This window comes from Notothenia coriiceps, unplaced genomic scaffold (genome assembly GCF_000735185.1).
Source record: "Notothenia coriiceps isolate Sejong01 unplaced genomic scaffold, NC01 NC01_scaffold00030400, whole genome shotgun sequence".
Taxonomy (NCBI): domain Eukaryota; kingdom Metazoa; phylum Chordata; class Actinopteri; order Perciformes; family Nototheniidae; genus Notothenia; species Notothenia coriiceps.
Window position 1 is genome coordinate 6266 of NW_011363101.1, and position 14407 is coordinate 20672.

The 14407-nt window shown below is 44.6% G+C and overlaps 1 protein-coding gene across 1 annotated transcript in view; it reads left to right on the forward strand.

Annotated features, from left to right (window-relative positions):
* Nucleotides 1-318: 318 nt before the first annotated feature.
* LOC104959527 (ephrin-B3-like) overlaps nt 319-14407 on the forward strand; it is a gene marked incomplete at its 3' end in the record, with an annotated part of 33733 nt that continues 19644 nt past the window's right edge. Inside the window, exon 1 of the mRNA XM_010787425.1 lies at nt 319-1428. Within this exon, the coding sequence (XP_010785727.1) occupies nt 1280-1428 (149 nt within the window). The remainder of the gene's footprint in view (nt 1429-14407) is intronic.

The window sequence follows — 14407 nt, forward strand, 5'->3', positions numbered from 1 at the left end:
TGAGGGCGCTCTTGCTCTTCCATCATGGCGTTGGTGAGCAGAGAGGGGGGGGGGTTCTTCATCTGCGTTTGAGAAAAAGGAGGCAGAATAGAGAGCCAGGGAGTCCAGAGGTCCGAGTCGGGGGGCCCCTGAAACTCAGAGAGGAGGAGGTGCTGAAAAAGGGACTCGATCCCGCCCCCCTCGAAAAAAGCCTGGAAGAATTGCGCTCCGTCAGTGCGCGCTGCCTGCCAGTCAGAGGATGGGGGTTATTTTTACCCATTCATCCACGTCTCCTTTTTCCCTCCTCCTCCTTCTCTCAAACAAGCCAGTCGGTCTGTCAATTTGCTGCGAGCATTAGGGCCAGTCCAACCGGTGGGATCGTGGAGCAGAGAGACGGCTGAAGATAACGCATGCTTTGGATGAGAATAATCCAAATGATGCGCAACAGCAGATAGGCGTCCATTTCCAAAACCGGGACTCTTGTTTTTTTTAATCACTTCACAAGTTTTCAAGAAATTATGAGAGTGGAGATGCTTTTCTAGCTCTTTGGTTTTGTTTCTCTCTTATTGTTTTAATTCTCAACGAATGCTGAAGGATTCTCGGATTTACAACCCGTGTGTGTTTTACAGAATAAGGATTGCATTACGCACTGACTAAAGCCCAGCGAGCATCAACATGTCTTTATGAGGATGGAGCTGTGGACACGAGTGGCATCTTTTCCGTTTTAAACAGCAATTGTTTGGTTCCTTTGGCTCGGATCTTGACTGGTTTCTCCTGAAACACTGACTATTTCATTCCCACTTCAGCCTGATATGTTGGAGGGTTGATCTTCGGAGGAAAACAAGGTAATGGGAGAGAAATCACACAGAACAAGGGAACATTGTTCGGAAAAAGACAATTAGGGCGCACCGAGAGGCAACAGAAATAGCGCTTGGGTGGCGGTACATTTCCGAAAATTCGATTCAGTGGAGTTATATTTGAGCTCAGGAGCACTGCTTTGGAGAAAGGACTAATGAGAAATTAATGGAAAAGTCATGGGATCGGCACTGAAATAGTACGACCGTGGACGCGCAGAAAAACCGTCGTTTTTGGAGATCCTGACGCACGGATTGAACAAGTTTCTCCTGTCTGCTTTTGGTTTAATTCTGCCACATTTGGTAACATTTTGGATCCACGAGGTTGTCTTTCACTCCACACGCTGACTGCCTCTACCTGATCGGCTTGTAGTCGCACATCCATTGTTTTGAGGATCTCCTTTGCTACAGTTTTGAAAACAGAAACCATTTCTTTTTTTTTTTAAATGGGACTACAAATGCTTGGTGCGAGGGTTGAAATGGCGTGTCGACGAAGTGGGAATGGATTGGGACTCCTGCTGATACTCTTACTGGATTTACTGGGGTCGACGGTCAGCAATATGGAGCCCATCTTCTGGAATTCACTGAACGAAAGGTAGAGAGCTCTCCATAAAATCTGCTTAAATGCAGGTTTCAACTTGAAGTTTGCAGAAAGAGAAAAAAAAGTGATCGAAGAATTACTGTAATTGCATTTTTTAAATGTGACTTTAGGTAACATGTAGGCCTTTGAATGCAAACATGACGTACAAAACAACATAAAGTTACATAATTACGCGAATCCACTACTATTTTCTCCTCACAATTTATTTCAATTGTGTTCATCTTAAGTGTAATTAGATAACTGTATACACCTTGAGAATGAATCGGGGTGATCAGTTTCCCAGCTGTTGTGAATGTGCCCCCCTCCCATTGATTACAGTGGATAATCCAGCTGTGGATGCTGTTGTTGGTACAGTCCTTGTAAACTGCCGGCCTATAGCAGCACTGTGTGGGATCATAAAGAGGTGTGATAGGGCTCTAATAGCTGCTGCTGGCTGAGTGGCTGACCTTGGTGGAAGTCTATAGGCCCCAGCCCACTGGCCCCTCTGACTGCAAGGTGCCCACTCGTTTGCATTTTTCTCCCCTGCCTCTGGAGAAGGTGTCAGGCATTAGCTGAGGAAATGTCATTTTAAACACCTCTCGGCCGTCCGGGCTTAACGACCGACACTTTCCTCACACCTCTGCCAATTCCCCAGTGTCTGAATTGACGCCTGGTGGCAGGGAGATTTGAGTGGAGTGGGGGGAGGTATTTGAGAATAACAAGGAAATGTATGCAAGTGAAAGGGAGGGATTGATGTCAGACTCAGAATAAGTGAAGAGCCAAAAATAGAAAAATATTAGGAGGCATGCATAAAGTATTACAGACAAAATTAAAATTACACACATTTACAAAAATACACAACATAAAGTAGGACCAGTAACAGTGTTTTAATGTATAAAGTAGTATGATAGCAACCAGGTAGTAAAAGTGACACTGGGCCTAATTTGTTTTATGCACAAAATCTACAATATAGTTCAAATCTGAAGTGTCCTCCAACAATGCAATATACTTAACAAAATTAGGAAAGACATGAAATAGTGCCAAAGACATAATGTTGCAGGAATAAGAAAACATAGAGAAAGTAAACCAGGCTTAATTTCTGCAAATCCTTTCTTTATTTCTCCTCTTATGAAATAAAAGCAACCAGATTATAAGGCTTTGTGCTTTATGGAGTAGCTCCCATTGCTTGAACTTTTGCCTCCATGACTCACTTAAAATGCAAAAAAACAACAAAAGCAAATGTACACTAACTGTAGCAGCTTAGTAAACACTGCCATCCCTGGCTCACACCCATGCCAGGGGCTTTTTTATTTTCTAAGTCTAACAGGTTTTCAATGCATCCATGTGCTGCAGGCTATATGTCCTGCCCGGTTTCTCCCCTCCACAGATGTGACTGTGCGTGGGCCCCCGCTGTGGAGCCAGGCATGAAGCCCTTAATGAGGGCTTTTTGTCAGCAGTGGGTGGATTCGCCCATAGAGTTGGACACGGGAGGGTAATTTTAAGTGAGAAGCTAACAGCTCGGGCTTTTGTGGCCTTACAGGTGATTCCACGCTATTGTGTCCTAATGGAGTTTAGTGCTAGGTGGGTGTCAGGGCTTAGTGAATGGGCCTGGCTGGCAATTATAGGTGTGGTGGCTTTGACGCCAGACTCCATAGTCATCCACACAGATTTGCTCACTCATATATTCAAAATACAAAGCCTATTGTGCAGCTTATTCACCAAGCTTACTATTCATAGTTAATCAGCTTAGTCATTCCTCCAGTTTATTTTCTTGGCCCCTTTACATACTTCCATGCACTTGTTTCTCGACATGACGAGAGCTGTGCTTTTAATTTGAGCCCGCCTCAGGGCTAAATCTTCGCCCTGGGCTGAAATATGTTAAGAGCCCAAGCTTGTCCAAATAGTGCGCATCTCCCAAGGACACAGTCCAGAGCCCACACACATGTGGTTGTTCTCCTGAAATGAGGCGCAAAGCAAGCAGAAGCAGTAGTGTGTATCCATCAGGTGCAGGAGCGCATGTATGGTTCACTTCCTGTCTGTGCAGCAAATGGACTGTCACATTGTTAACCTCTCCACCTCGGCTGGATGTTCTGCTTTGAAGTTTAGACCGTCCACCTGCAGCTCGCCTCCTCTCCACCTCTTCTCTCCCTCTTCCATTTCTCTCGTGATGCCTCCATCTCAAAGCCCTCCTTCTCCTGGCTACTTTTTCTTCCCCCTCCTGTCACTTCCCGTCTGTCTCTATCTCTACCTCGCTCCGTCACTCCCCCCCACCCCTCTCCAGTGCAGTGACCAGACGTAGCAAATTGGAAACATGTGTCACATCCAGCCACTAATTATAGCGCTACAGCAGCCTCTGACGTACCCAGAGATGTGTTAGGAGCGACAGAGGTGAATAGGGAAAAGGGAGAGGACCCCGTTGAATTCCTGGAATACATCATAAATAAAATATAGTATCCAAGTGCTGAATCCACCCTTTTATTGACTGCTCCATCAGTTGGAATTAATCCGGCACCGCCTGAAAGAGAGGAGACGGAGGGGTGTATAAACAGAGACAGGTGCCAGGAGGTGGATGTGAAAACAGGGAGAGAGACAGTCCTAACCCTAAGTAAATCAATAGCAGTTAAGTCTCAAGTGCCAATACAGGTTCTGCTCGAGGAAGAGAGAACTGAACCAGAACGATCACCTTGGGAAGAGTCTCCCCCCGGACATACATTATCCTTATTCAGCATCTCCTATTATCAGCCTTACACAGCCGCCCTAATGAAAGATCGAACTTGCATTACTGCTCTTCAGTTTGGGGGGGTGGTAGTAGAGTGCAGGTGACCAACACACACACACACACACACACACACACACACACACACACACACACACGATCAGATAGGTCACACTGGTGGACACAAACAACGAAGGGGAACTCAAGTGGAGTGAATGTTGGCTTTGGTGACTCTTCTGATCACAGCATATGGACTTCTGTAGTTTTTGGCCCCTTTTCAAGTTCTGTTCTGAAGGCCTAAACCTCTCTTTCACCCCCTCCCATCGCTTACAGTTCCCTTCTTTTTTCTTCCTTTCTTTCCATACTGTGTAAACGGCTGTAGGTTATTGTAAACGGCTGCTGAGGGTGGGCGTCTCCTCGCTCGCCGCTCGCGGTGACTTGTAATACAACTATTCCCCCTAAGATCCACATTAAAATGTAATCCCCCCCTTCCCGTTTCTCAATAATTCATTAATCGCCGGCTAATTGGCGCCGGATAAAAGACTAGCTAACTGGGCTAAGTGTTTCAACTACAAAAAAAACTGAGAAAGGCTTTCCAAAAAAAAAAATCACTGGAAATCTTCTTGGCGCAGGCATTCTGGGAGAGGAATGAGTGTTAGTGGGTCAAACAGGGTGTCATATCAAAGGAGCAACATTCCACTCGTTTATTGATTGTTTGTATGTTTCAAACTCCACACCCGGTTTCATCCTCGTAAGATCCACCCGTAGGTTTCCTCTTCATGAATAATGCATGAGTGCACCGAGGCTTTTCTGGGCTGTGTGGATAAGTAAGCAGGAGTCTGGTAAGCCTACACGCATCCTCGGGCTAAATGATTAGAGAATATCCACCGGGCAACTTTTTTTATTTTGCGAGTGAGGGAAAACAAGAGAAGGAATGTAATGAAGAGAAGGAAAGAATATGAACCATATTGCCCAAGCTGCCTGTTAAAACAAGCAGCCCCTCCTCCCTATAGCTCCCTTTCTCTTTCTACCTCCCCCTTTTTGTGGTGAAAAAGTGAGTGTGTGTAAGTTTACGAGCTGAGAGCAACAGGAGCTGTGAAGAGAGGTTTGAGCTGATGTTGCAGAATGGAAATGCCAGGGGAAAAGCAGCCAATCCCGCCACAGGCTGGAATCCTTCTTCGTTATTCCGTGCTTTCTTTGGGCATTGCAGGCTGGTAGGTGGACACACAGGTATGCAGTCAGTGTCTGACGTTAAAGATCTATCGCAGCTGCATGATCTCAACAGATGCCTGCATTCTAAAAGACTCATGGGGCTTGACCCCCCCTCCCTTCTATGTCGGACACATGTGTCAAAAGTGTGTGGTCCTTTTTGTTGCAAGTGAGCATTAAACACGCACAACGAGACGGTAAACACAGGAGGGCAGATGTGCACACACACACACACACACACACACACACACGGGAGAGGTGAGGAAACTGGCAAGCGTCACGGACTGTTCCACTCGGAATTCATTCATTATTTTATCACTCGATTATAAGTTTATTTGGCAGGGGCTGTGCACATTCATCAACATCATAACAGCCATAAAGCGTCGTTGTAAATATGCTGGGGCTAGCTAAAGAACTAATTTACTCCCCCAGTCCCCGAGGCTTTAGAAATGACTTTGGGATTTTGGTAATTGTTAAAAGTGCTGATGATTAGGATGAAGGAGATTTAAAAGCGTGTGGCTGGAGCACATGCACAAACAAGCAACTTTCTTCCCCTGGAAACATGTACACTCATTTTACAATGGTGGTAGTGGGAACAGTAATCCGTGGCCCTGGGTCTGAAGGGGTCACATGTGACCCTGCATCCCTGGGCAGACTGCCCTGGGTGGCTGAACCCAGAGCCCCTTAGCAAAGCCAGACTACACACACACACACACACACACACACACACACACACACACACACACACACACACACACACACACACACACACACATTGGCCTCTCATTAGCTTGCTTCACAGCACACCCCTGCCTAAGAAGGATCATCCAATCCTCCTGGCAGCATTTGGACTAGGCCAGGTCAATCCTCCTCCCTCGGGTGACACAGAGGAATGGACTGGTGGTATGAGCCGCCTGTGTGTGTGCGTGTGTGTGTGTGCAATGTAGAAGCAACCTCTGTTATGCTGCTCATCACCTTCTCTATCCTTTCTTTTACTCGTGTTCCGGTCTCATAGCTTTTCCCCTCAGCCCTTTCTCCTTCCTCCTCCTCTTCCCTCCCTCCTCTCCTTGCCATTCACTTTTGTTTTGGCTCAGTATCACGAGACTCCCAGCTCTGCACATCTCCACAACATTGGGTTGGGCAGCTACTGTGGCTTCGGCATCATTCCAGATAAGCAGGATAGCAGCGAGAGAGTTGACGCTCTTGTCATTTTGTGTGTGTGGATTTTGGTTTGTGACAGATGATGTGCTGGTATGTGTGTGTTTGTGCCATGAATACTAAGTTCTGTGGAAGGAACTCCGAGCTCTAAGCCGTTCTGATGTTTGCCATGTGCACTTGCACTGCATACAATCTTTTTTTGGGGTCTGTAATGAAGTCGTAAAGCCTTATTTTCGAGCCAAAATCTGCCTTTGTAATAAGATTTTCCAAACTGTTGCTAATAAAATCTGATTGTTTTAAGTATTCAAGCAGGATTTCAGGCCGAAAAACTGTATTATGCTGACTTTCAGGACACTAACACTTCATTTTGGAAAGTTGTTTTCCACTGGAAAACAAGTGAGCGTTTTAGCAGATTTCTTATTCTCGTTAAAAGTGATTTTAAGACTCGTATAGGACTGAATTTACCTGCTATGGATGGGGATTTTTTGCAGTGTGTGTTTTGTTTTCACACCTGCTCTGCACTAAATCAACATTAAGGTGGAGTCCTCTTTGCATAGCCCTACACATAGTTATCCAGAACTTGTAAAATGCAAAACCAAATGTTTGTTCTTCTTATCTTTCTCTTCATTTCCCCTGCTGCCCGAGTTCATTACAGTTTGAGCCTCTGCGTCCCGTCACTTCCATCAGCACTGAAACTCCATCACTCCGCTGTTTTGCCGTCTGCCAGAAGATGTGCACACACCGCCTTGATTGAAAAGCGGCCCAAAATAGTTTCACTGAATGTTAAAGAGAAAGGAGAGTGTGTCTACACAAGAGAGACAAATGAGCGCGTTTGCTGTCGGGACGGATGTTCCTCGTCACGGCTGAAGTTTTTGGCAAAACATCTTCGACCGATATGAGCTAAGAGGGCAGAAAGAGAAGGAGTGGGTGTTGTCAGGGAGAGATGAGGGAGAGATAGGGGAGAGTAGGGTCAGAGGAGGAAACAAAAAAGCAGGGACGACGGAGAGGGAAGTCAGGACTGAGATGGATTGTTAGGCGAGTTAGCTGGTTTGACAGTACTGATGTGACACAGCCCAGACAGGGAGGGTGACTGATGATCCATAGGTCACCACCATGACTAGCTGCTTCCTGCTCACATACAACCAGGCCGGCCCCTCATTCCTCATTACTGACACGTCCCATAATATTTATCCCTGTGAAGTCCAGCGTGAAACCTGGTAAGCTTTAAAGGAATTCAATTCAGAGTTTTTGGGCAGAATGAGCTCTTTGATCAACTTAGCGTGGAGCGATTAAGAGACTGGCAGCTGTTTCCCCCTCTCTCTATTTACTACAGTTCCTATGATAAGATTAGACGCCGCAAACACACACTGTGCTCAAACTTCACACACAGTTTGCAGGACCAACAGAGGCAGAAATGATGCCAAATGCATCGTGGCAGAACAATGTGTTGATGGACTTTAATTTGCCGAAAGCCAAATCAATTCCGTTAAGCTCTACTGTTCCAGTGTATGATCAATATGTGAAGTCCATTGCACTAGAGTATACAATGTTGTGATTTCTAAGTATTGGAAAAACCACTTTTCATATCATAAAAGAGAATGTTATGTTGTGTGTAGGAGAAAAACAGGATAACAATGCAGTGAATGCATGACACATCAGTATTTCTTAGACAGTGATTCAAAAGTCAACTTTCATTCTGGTCTATTGAGGCTACAGTCAAACGGTGTCTTCTGGATGTTTTCCCTTTCATTGTAATCCATTGTAGCCCAGGTAGAACGCAATCTCGCAAAGTCATGTCTGGAATAACAATAATACAGCGAAATGGACCTAGAAAAAGCGAGGAATACAGCCGTTAGCCGCTTTTGTAAGTGATGAAGTGGCTACAGGTGGCGTTTTGCCTTTCAAATATCCCATTTTACATATATATTTTTGGCATAAGAAGCTGTCATGCAGAGATTTACAAATAAAAACACACAGAGCTTTGAAAGCAAGCAGACATGGATCATCCTGCCTGCAAAACGCCCGGTAACAAATCAAAGCAACTATTCATGGCTCAACTACAAAATAATCACTGCTTTTATTTGTGTCGGGGGTGGTTAGGGGGGGAGGGGGGTGCATCCTCTGGCTGTTGCAGTAGATGTTGGGTGGGAGATGTGGAGACCTGTTACTCCAAAGCATCTTAGCGTTAAGATAATCTTTACCCATTGACTTACAATTGGTCCGAGATGATCCTCCTGCTAAGAGGCTTTGGTTGGAAACCTTGTCCTGCCCTGCCCCTGCTGTTATAACGACCAATCATCTTGAAGCTTACTAATAAGCAAACTGATTTATTACCTTATACCAGCACAGGCCTACTTTTCCACCTCAGATCTTTTGTAATATTCTCCAACACCAACGCCCATGCAGCACCTTGATTCCTTTTCCAGGCTTCACGCTTTCTTCTCCTAAAATGTGTGTGTGTGTGTGTGTGAACATATGCATAGTTCTAATTAGGAGGTAAAATACAGTGAGCGTAGTCCATCTGGCATTGGCATTAGCCCATCGTTGCAGTCTATGGGGAAACTGACCTTGGCTAGCTGCGCAGGAAAAAAAAAAAATCATGCTCCATTTTCAGGGTTCTGCATTGAATATAATTTAAGTAGGATTGACGTTTTACAGAATGCACGATTAAGATGGAAATGTGAGATAAAAATGATTTCTTCAGCTTTGCATACAGAACTTTTTGGCTTAATGTAGAGTAGATTAGCTGTTACGAAAAATGTTCAGTGTATCAGAGTGTGTAGGGGTTGCATACTGAGATGGAACATGGCACGTGCTAAGTGTGACTGTTTTTAAATAGCCTTTTCGATTTAAAAATGGAATCTTTTGTCTTAAAGTTTCCCGTTTGTGAGAGTTTTATTTGCTTTCTTTCTGGGATGGAAATACTACTGCTATGTCTTTGCTTTCAGTATGGTGCTGAAGACAGGAGGCAATTAGCTTAGCTTAGCATAAAGACTTGTTGTTAAGAAAGACGACCAAACTTCTTGATTTATTAAATAGGCGTTTCCTTTTAAGTTCATGGTCTCAATTATTACTTTCAAGACCACAACACGGCATGATGGTATTTTTTGTAAATGACGGTCTCATTTAGAGCAAAATAAACAGTAGTTTTCTTCTGGCAGTGAATACTCTGTAAATTACAGATCACTACCACTCAATGTTTTCTTGTTTGGGTGCTCTTGTCTTTTCATGTTGTGTTTCCACATTCCAACATTTTACTCGCCTAACGTGTCTTGTTCAGCCTTATGTTGTCACATTTTGATTCCAAAAAACAAGATGGTGGCGGCCCAAATGCACAACAAGAAGCGGCAAAAGCAAAGCAAACTAATGGGTGTGACATCACTTCACTACTCTTCTTCTTGTATAGTCAGTCTTTATGATATGCTAAGCTAATTGCTACCTGTCCGTATATCTACATAGCCCACACGTATAAGTTAGCTACGTACTGAAGCCCCTTTTTAATGTCATGTTAGTCTCACTTTGGCAACATTGTTCTCTTTAGAGTGGGAAAATCCAGCCTCATGGGTTTATAAATCTCTTTTAAACTCCTAAAGGCATGGTTGTCAAATAAAAAAAAATGGCTGCTTCTCCTGCTTCCTGAACTGGGTAAGTTTTGCCAATAAAAGTATTTCTACCTGACGAGATGATTTAAGGGCCAAGCACGAAAGTAAACTAGCTGAATGCTTCCAAGTGGTCGTATTTTGCAGTGTGTGCAGCGCTGCGCTTTGTTGTCCGGGACAAGTAACTCTAACAAGATCCATCTTGTATAGAAAGAGCGGTGAAGTGGATTGTTGCCCCGTCCACATGCCATCATCTGATACCCCGGCGCTGGCTATAATACACGACTCAGTGCGCAATTTGCGACAGAGCTGCTTTTTAGCCATTTTGCCCTCTTTCTCTCTCTCTTTCTCTTGCCTTTGTCCTCATGTCTTGCGACCAGCGTTAACACACAGCCATGCATGCATGCACACAGTGAAGGGGCTTGTATACACACACAGACTCACGCATGCTCACATGAAAAATGTTATTGCTCTCAGTTCTGGCAAAAGTCGAAGTGGAGGGGTTGAGTTTCTTCGGAGGTGCACCCCATCCCCCCCCCCTCTCTCTCCGTCAGTAGCATATCCCTCACTCTTTCCTTCCTTCCTTCACTCTCTCTCCTTCACTTCATCCTCCTCCCTGTGCTCCCTGTGAACAAAAGAGCCCCCCCCCTCCGAGCGATTCCACTGAAAGCCCTCACACACACTCAGCTTCGCTCTCTCCCACACGCACTCTTACCCCTCGCAGTCTGTAAAACCAGTCCACTTCTCCTCACTAATCCCCCCTTCATTTCTTTTGTCTTTTCTTTCAATTCCTCCGTGCCGCAGCAGCAGTGTACATTTCCTTCTCTGCGTATCCAAGCTGTTATCATGTTACAGCTAGTTGGCAGACTGTAAAATGTATTCCCCCTTCTTTTAAAAAACTGCTTTCATCTCTCTCTCGTCTTCTTCTCCCTTTTTCCCCACTCGAATTCCTTTTGTTTCTCTTCTTCACGGTGGGTGGTTTTTGATGTGCAGTTTCTGTTTCTCCTCAGTCCCTCATCACTGTCCAGCAGTAAATAGGTCCTCTGTAGTGAAGACAGGATGAATAATCATCATTGCCTATCACTGCGGTGTCAAAGTAATTTGGGAGTGATTGTGAGCCAGGGCCGGGCCTACACACACACACACACACACACACACACACACACACACACACACACACACACACACACACACACACACACACACACACCTACACCTACATGCATTTGCAGATGTACCACTCCCTCCAAACTCTCTGGAAATCAGGAAGCCATTCCCTCATTAGCTATCCAGTCCTCTAACCTCTTTTCCTCTTACTCTTTATCAGTCTTGCTCTGCATCAGAGTGCAGCTGTATTGCAGGTCCCCAGACACAGGAGGGGAAAAACAGATGGAGCACCCTCCTTTCTTCCTTTCTTTTCATCCTTTCGTCCCTCTTTCCCTACTTCCCCACAAAGAAAATCAAGCCAGAAGAATGCTGGTGCAGAGGGGGGGAAAGGGGGAGATGGGACTAAAGCCCTCCTTTTCTCTCTCTTGTGTTCTTTGGTTTTTCCCTTGATGGATGGGTGGCAGTGGCTGTGGGTCACTGTGCCGAACATGTGCAGCCCTCCACCTCGTGTGTGTGTGTGTGTGTGTGTGTGTGTGTGTGTGTGTGTGTGTGTGTGTGTGTGTGTGTGTGTGTGTGTGTGTCATACTCAAACTGCCGAAACCAGCCCTGCACCTACACACAAAAAACAACTAGAAAACAAGTGCAAATCAGCTTATTATCATCCCAAATCATTCTTAAAGACACATTTGATGCAATTCCTAACTGTTTTGGAATGCAGTGCTTGATACACACCACTTTTTCTGGCCTTTCCACCCTCAAAAAACACTCGAGCTGTCGCCTGGCTAAATGTCACCTCTCCCATAAATGTGACGAATGGCTAGCAGTCCTATCTTATCTCTCCGTCCTCACCCATGCTGTTTCTTAAACCCAACCAGCGGCTCCTGCAGGTGCTGACAGAAGCCCCTCCTCCAGAGGTCACCCTCCATTAATTCTCCCGTTCCTCCTCAGCGACTATCTCTCCTCGCATCTGTCTGTTAAGTGTCTGTTTAGTTTAAATGTCTGTCAGTGTGCGGACGAGCTTTCACTCCTCGCCTGCTTTAACCGGTTCGCCCACCTGTGGTCACGTTTTATCTCTCGCTGTTGTTCTGAACGTCACTTTCTTTTTGTGCATGCGCTTTGGCTTTTGCCGTTTGTCTTTTCACTGCGAAGCTGTCCAGTTTGGTCAGTAGATCACATGAACTGGTTAATCTGCTCCAAGCCTATGAATATACTCACTGCTCTAATCGACCAACCAGCAGTCAGCCCTGCGTCGGAGAAGGTTTGTACAACTTCACAGCAACTTTTAATTAAAGTTTTAAATCAGCCTCTTTTAAAGTATTTTGCAATAAAAACAAAATAAAAAGTTGTGTTTATTAGTTGTTTAAGGATGTTCCCCACATCTTGACTGAACAGTTGGGTTTGTATTACTTTATTTACTGCTTATATTTCATTCATCTGACATCATTTTAAATCTAATTTCAATGTATCCAACATTTGTTTTTCATGGATTCTTGTTAACAATAATTACCCTCAGGGAGACTATGACGCAAAGAGGCTCCGATTAAGAGAAAAAACACTGATGGAGAGATTTAACAACCATTAATTTCAGCATTAAGGAAGCGAGATCCGACAAAAGTGAGGGAGATGGAAGACAGGGGGGAGCGGGGGGCTTAATGTGGGTGACAGGGTTGTTATCTAGCAGGCGGCTGAGGGTTTTAACAGCTGTATTATCTTGTGTATCTTATATTGGATTAAGCTTCATTCTCTTGCACGCGCCGCACTCTGATTGACGCTCTGATTAAAGACATCCACTGGCAGAGACAACTGAAAGCACACCTGATCCACATTCGTCAACACATCACCGCTCTTCCGAAGACAACGACCACTGTCTACTGCACAATGCCCATCACTACTTCTTTTCTCTTTACCCACTCTTTATTCGCCCACTCCTAACCATATCCTATTAAATCGTCTGTTACTGCTCACCCCTCTATACCCACTCCTCAATTAAGACTACGATCTAACCTTCCGCCTATTCGCTCCTCTCTCTGCACTCTCTATTCTACACCGCACGTCTCCGCGTCGCACTCTCCTCGCATTGTTGATTCTAGAGATTCAGATATCGAAAGATGTTCCTCCATATATTGTAGTAACGAGCCTAAAATGGATAAAACTAAAAGGTGGTCAGATCGACTACGTTAACCTTTAATTCAATTGAGACAACGTATAGATAGGTACGGAAGTCAAGGGTTAAGATTCGACGTATGTCGCCGAATCAGTCTAATGAAAAAAACACAAGAATAAAAGATTATAACGACAACAGGCAAACATTAACTCTACAAGACTACAGATAAGAAAACAAACAAAATACACGATGCAACAGAGCACAGTCTAAACTCGCTCTATGGATCTAAGTAGCAATCTCAAAACCTTGGAACGTACGAAGTGAGAGAGGGAAAGTGAGTCAAACTCTGTCTCTCTCAAAGTATCGCAATAACTGACTACACAGAAATTATAATAAATCCGAAAAGGTACACGAGCGTGTACCACGAGTCCCGATGTTACGATCGAAAATAAACGCCGAGGTTTCGCACGACGCGACGACGACGAAGGTATTTTCAAAATGTGGTATCCCCTCTGAAGATAACTCTCAGCTGGTCACGTCACAAACAAGAGCTCAAACGAAGTCATATCTTGTACTCGAGATGTTTTATGCCCCTGTAAAAGTTGTGCTAAGACCTCTGGCCTAGTTGCTCAACAACTCAACGTTGGAGTCGTGACTTTTTGTGACTGAATTTATTTAATAATACAGATTCGTCTAAAGTGTATTGACACAAGTTAATTACATAACAGAAGAGTCTGATTGGCTTTCTTTGTTTTTTGGTTTTTGTTTTTTTGTTTTTTTTGTGGGTATCTTATGTTCAATTACTCTGGTGTACCTATACTTGTATTTCGTAAATTATTTTCAGTAAAAAGTCAGAGTCCATCTCAAAAAAGGGACGACAGTATCCGATTGTCCTCCTTGTCTTATGAGTTTGTGTACGTTTCTTCGTTTTACAAATTTACTGTTACTAGTTTTGATGCTAGGTTTTTCGGGTTACGTATACCACCAAGATCGACTCTTCATCACTCCATGATCGGGTCAGTTCGAGACAGGAATGGGGGTTTTGGGGGTGGGGTGGGGGTAGTGTATAGACGGTTGGGAGAAAGAGTAAACGGTAGGGGA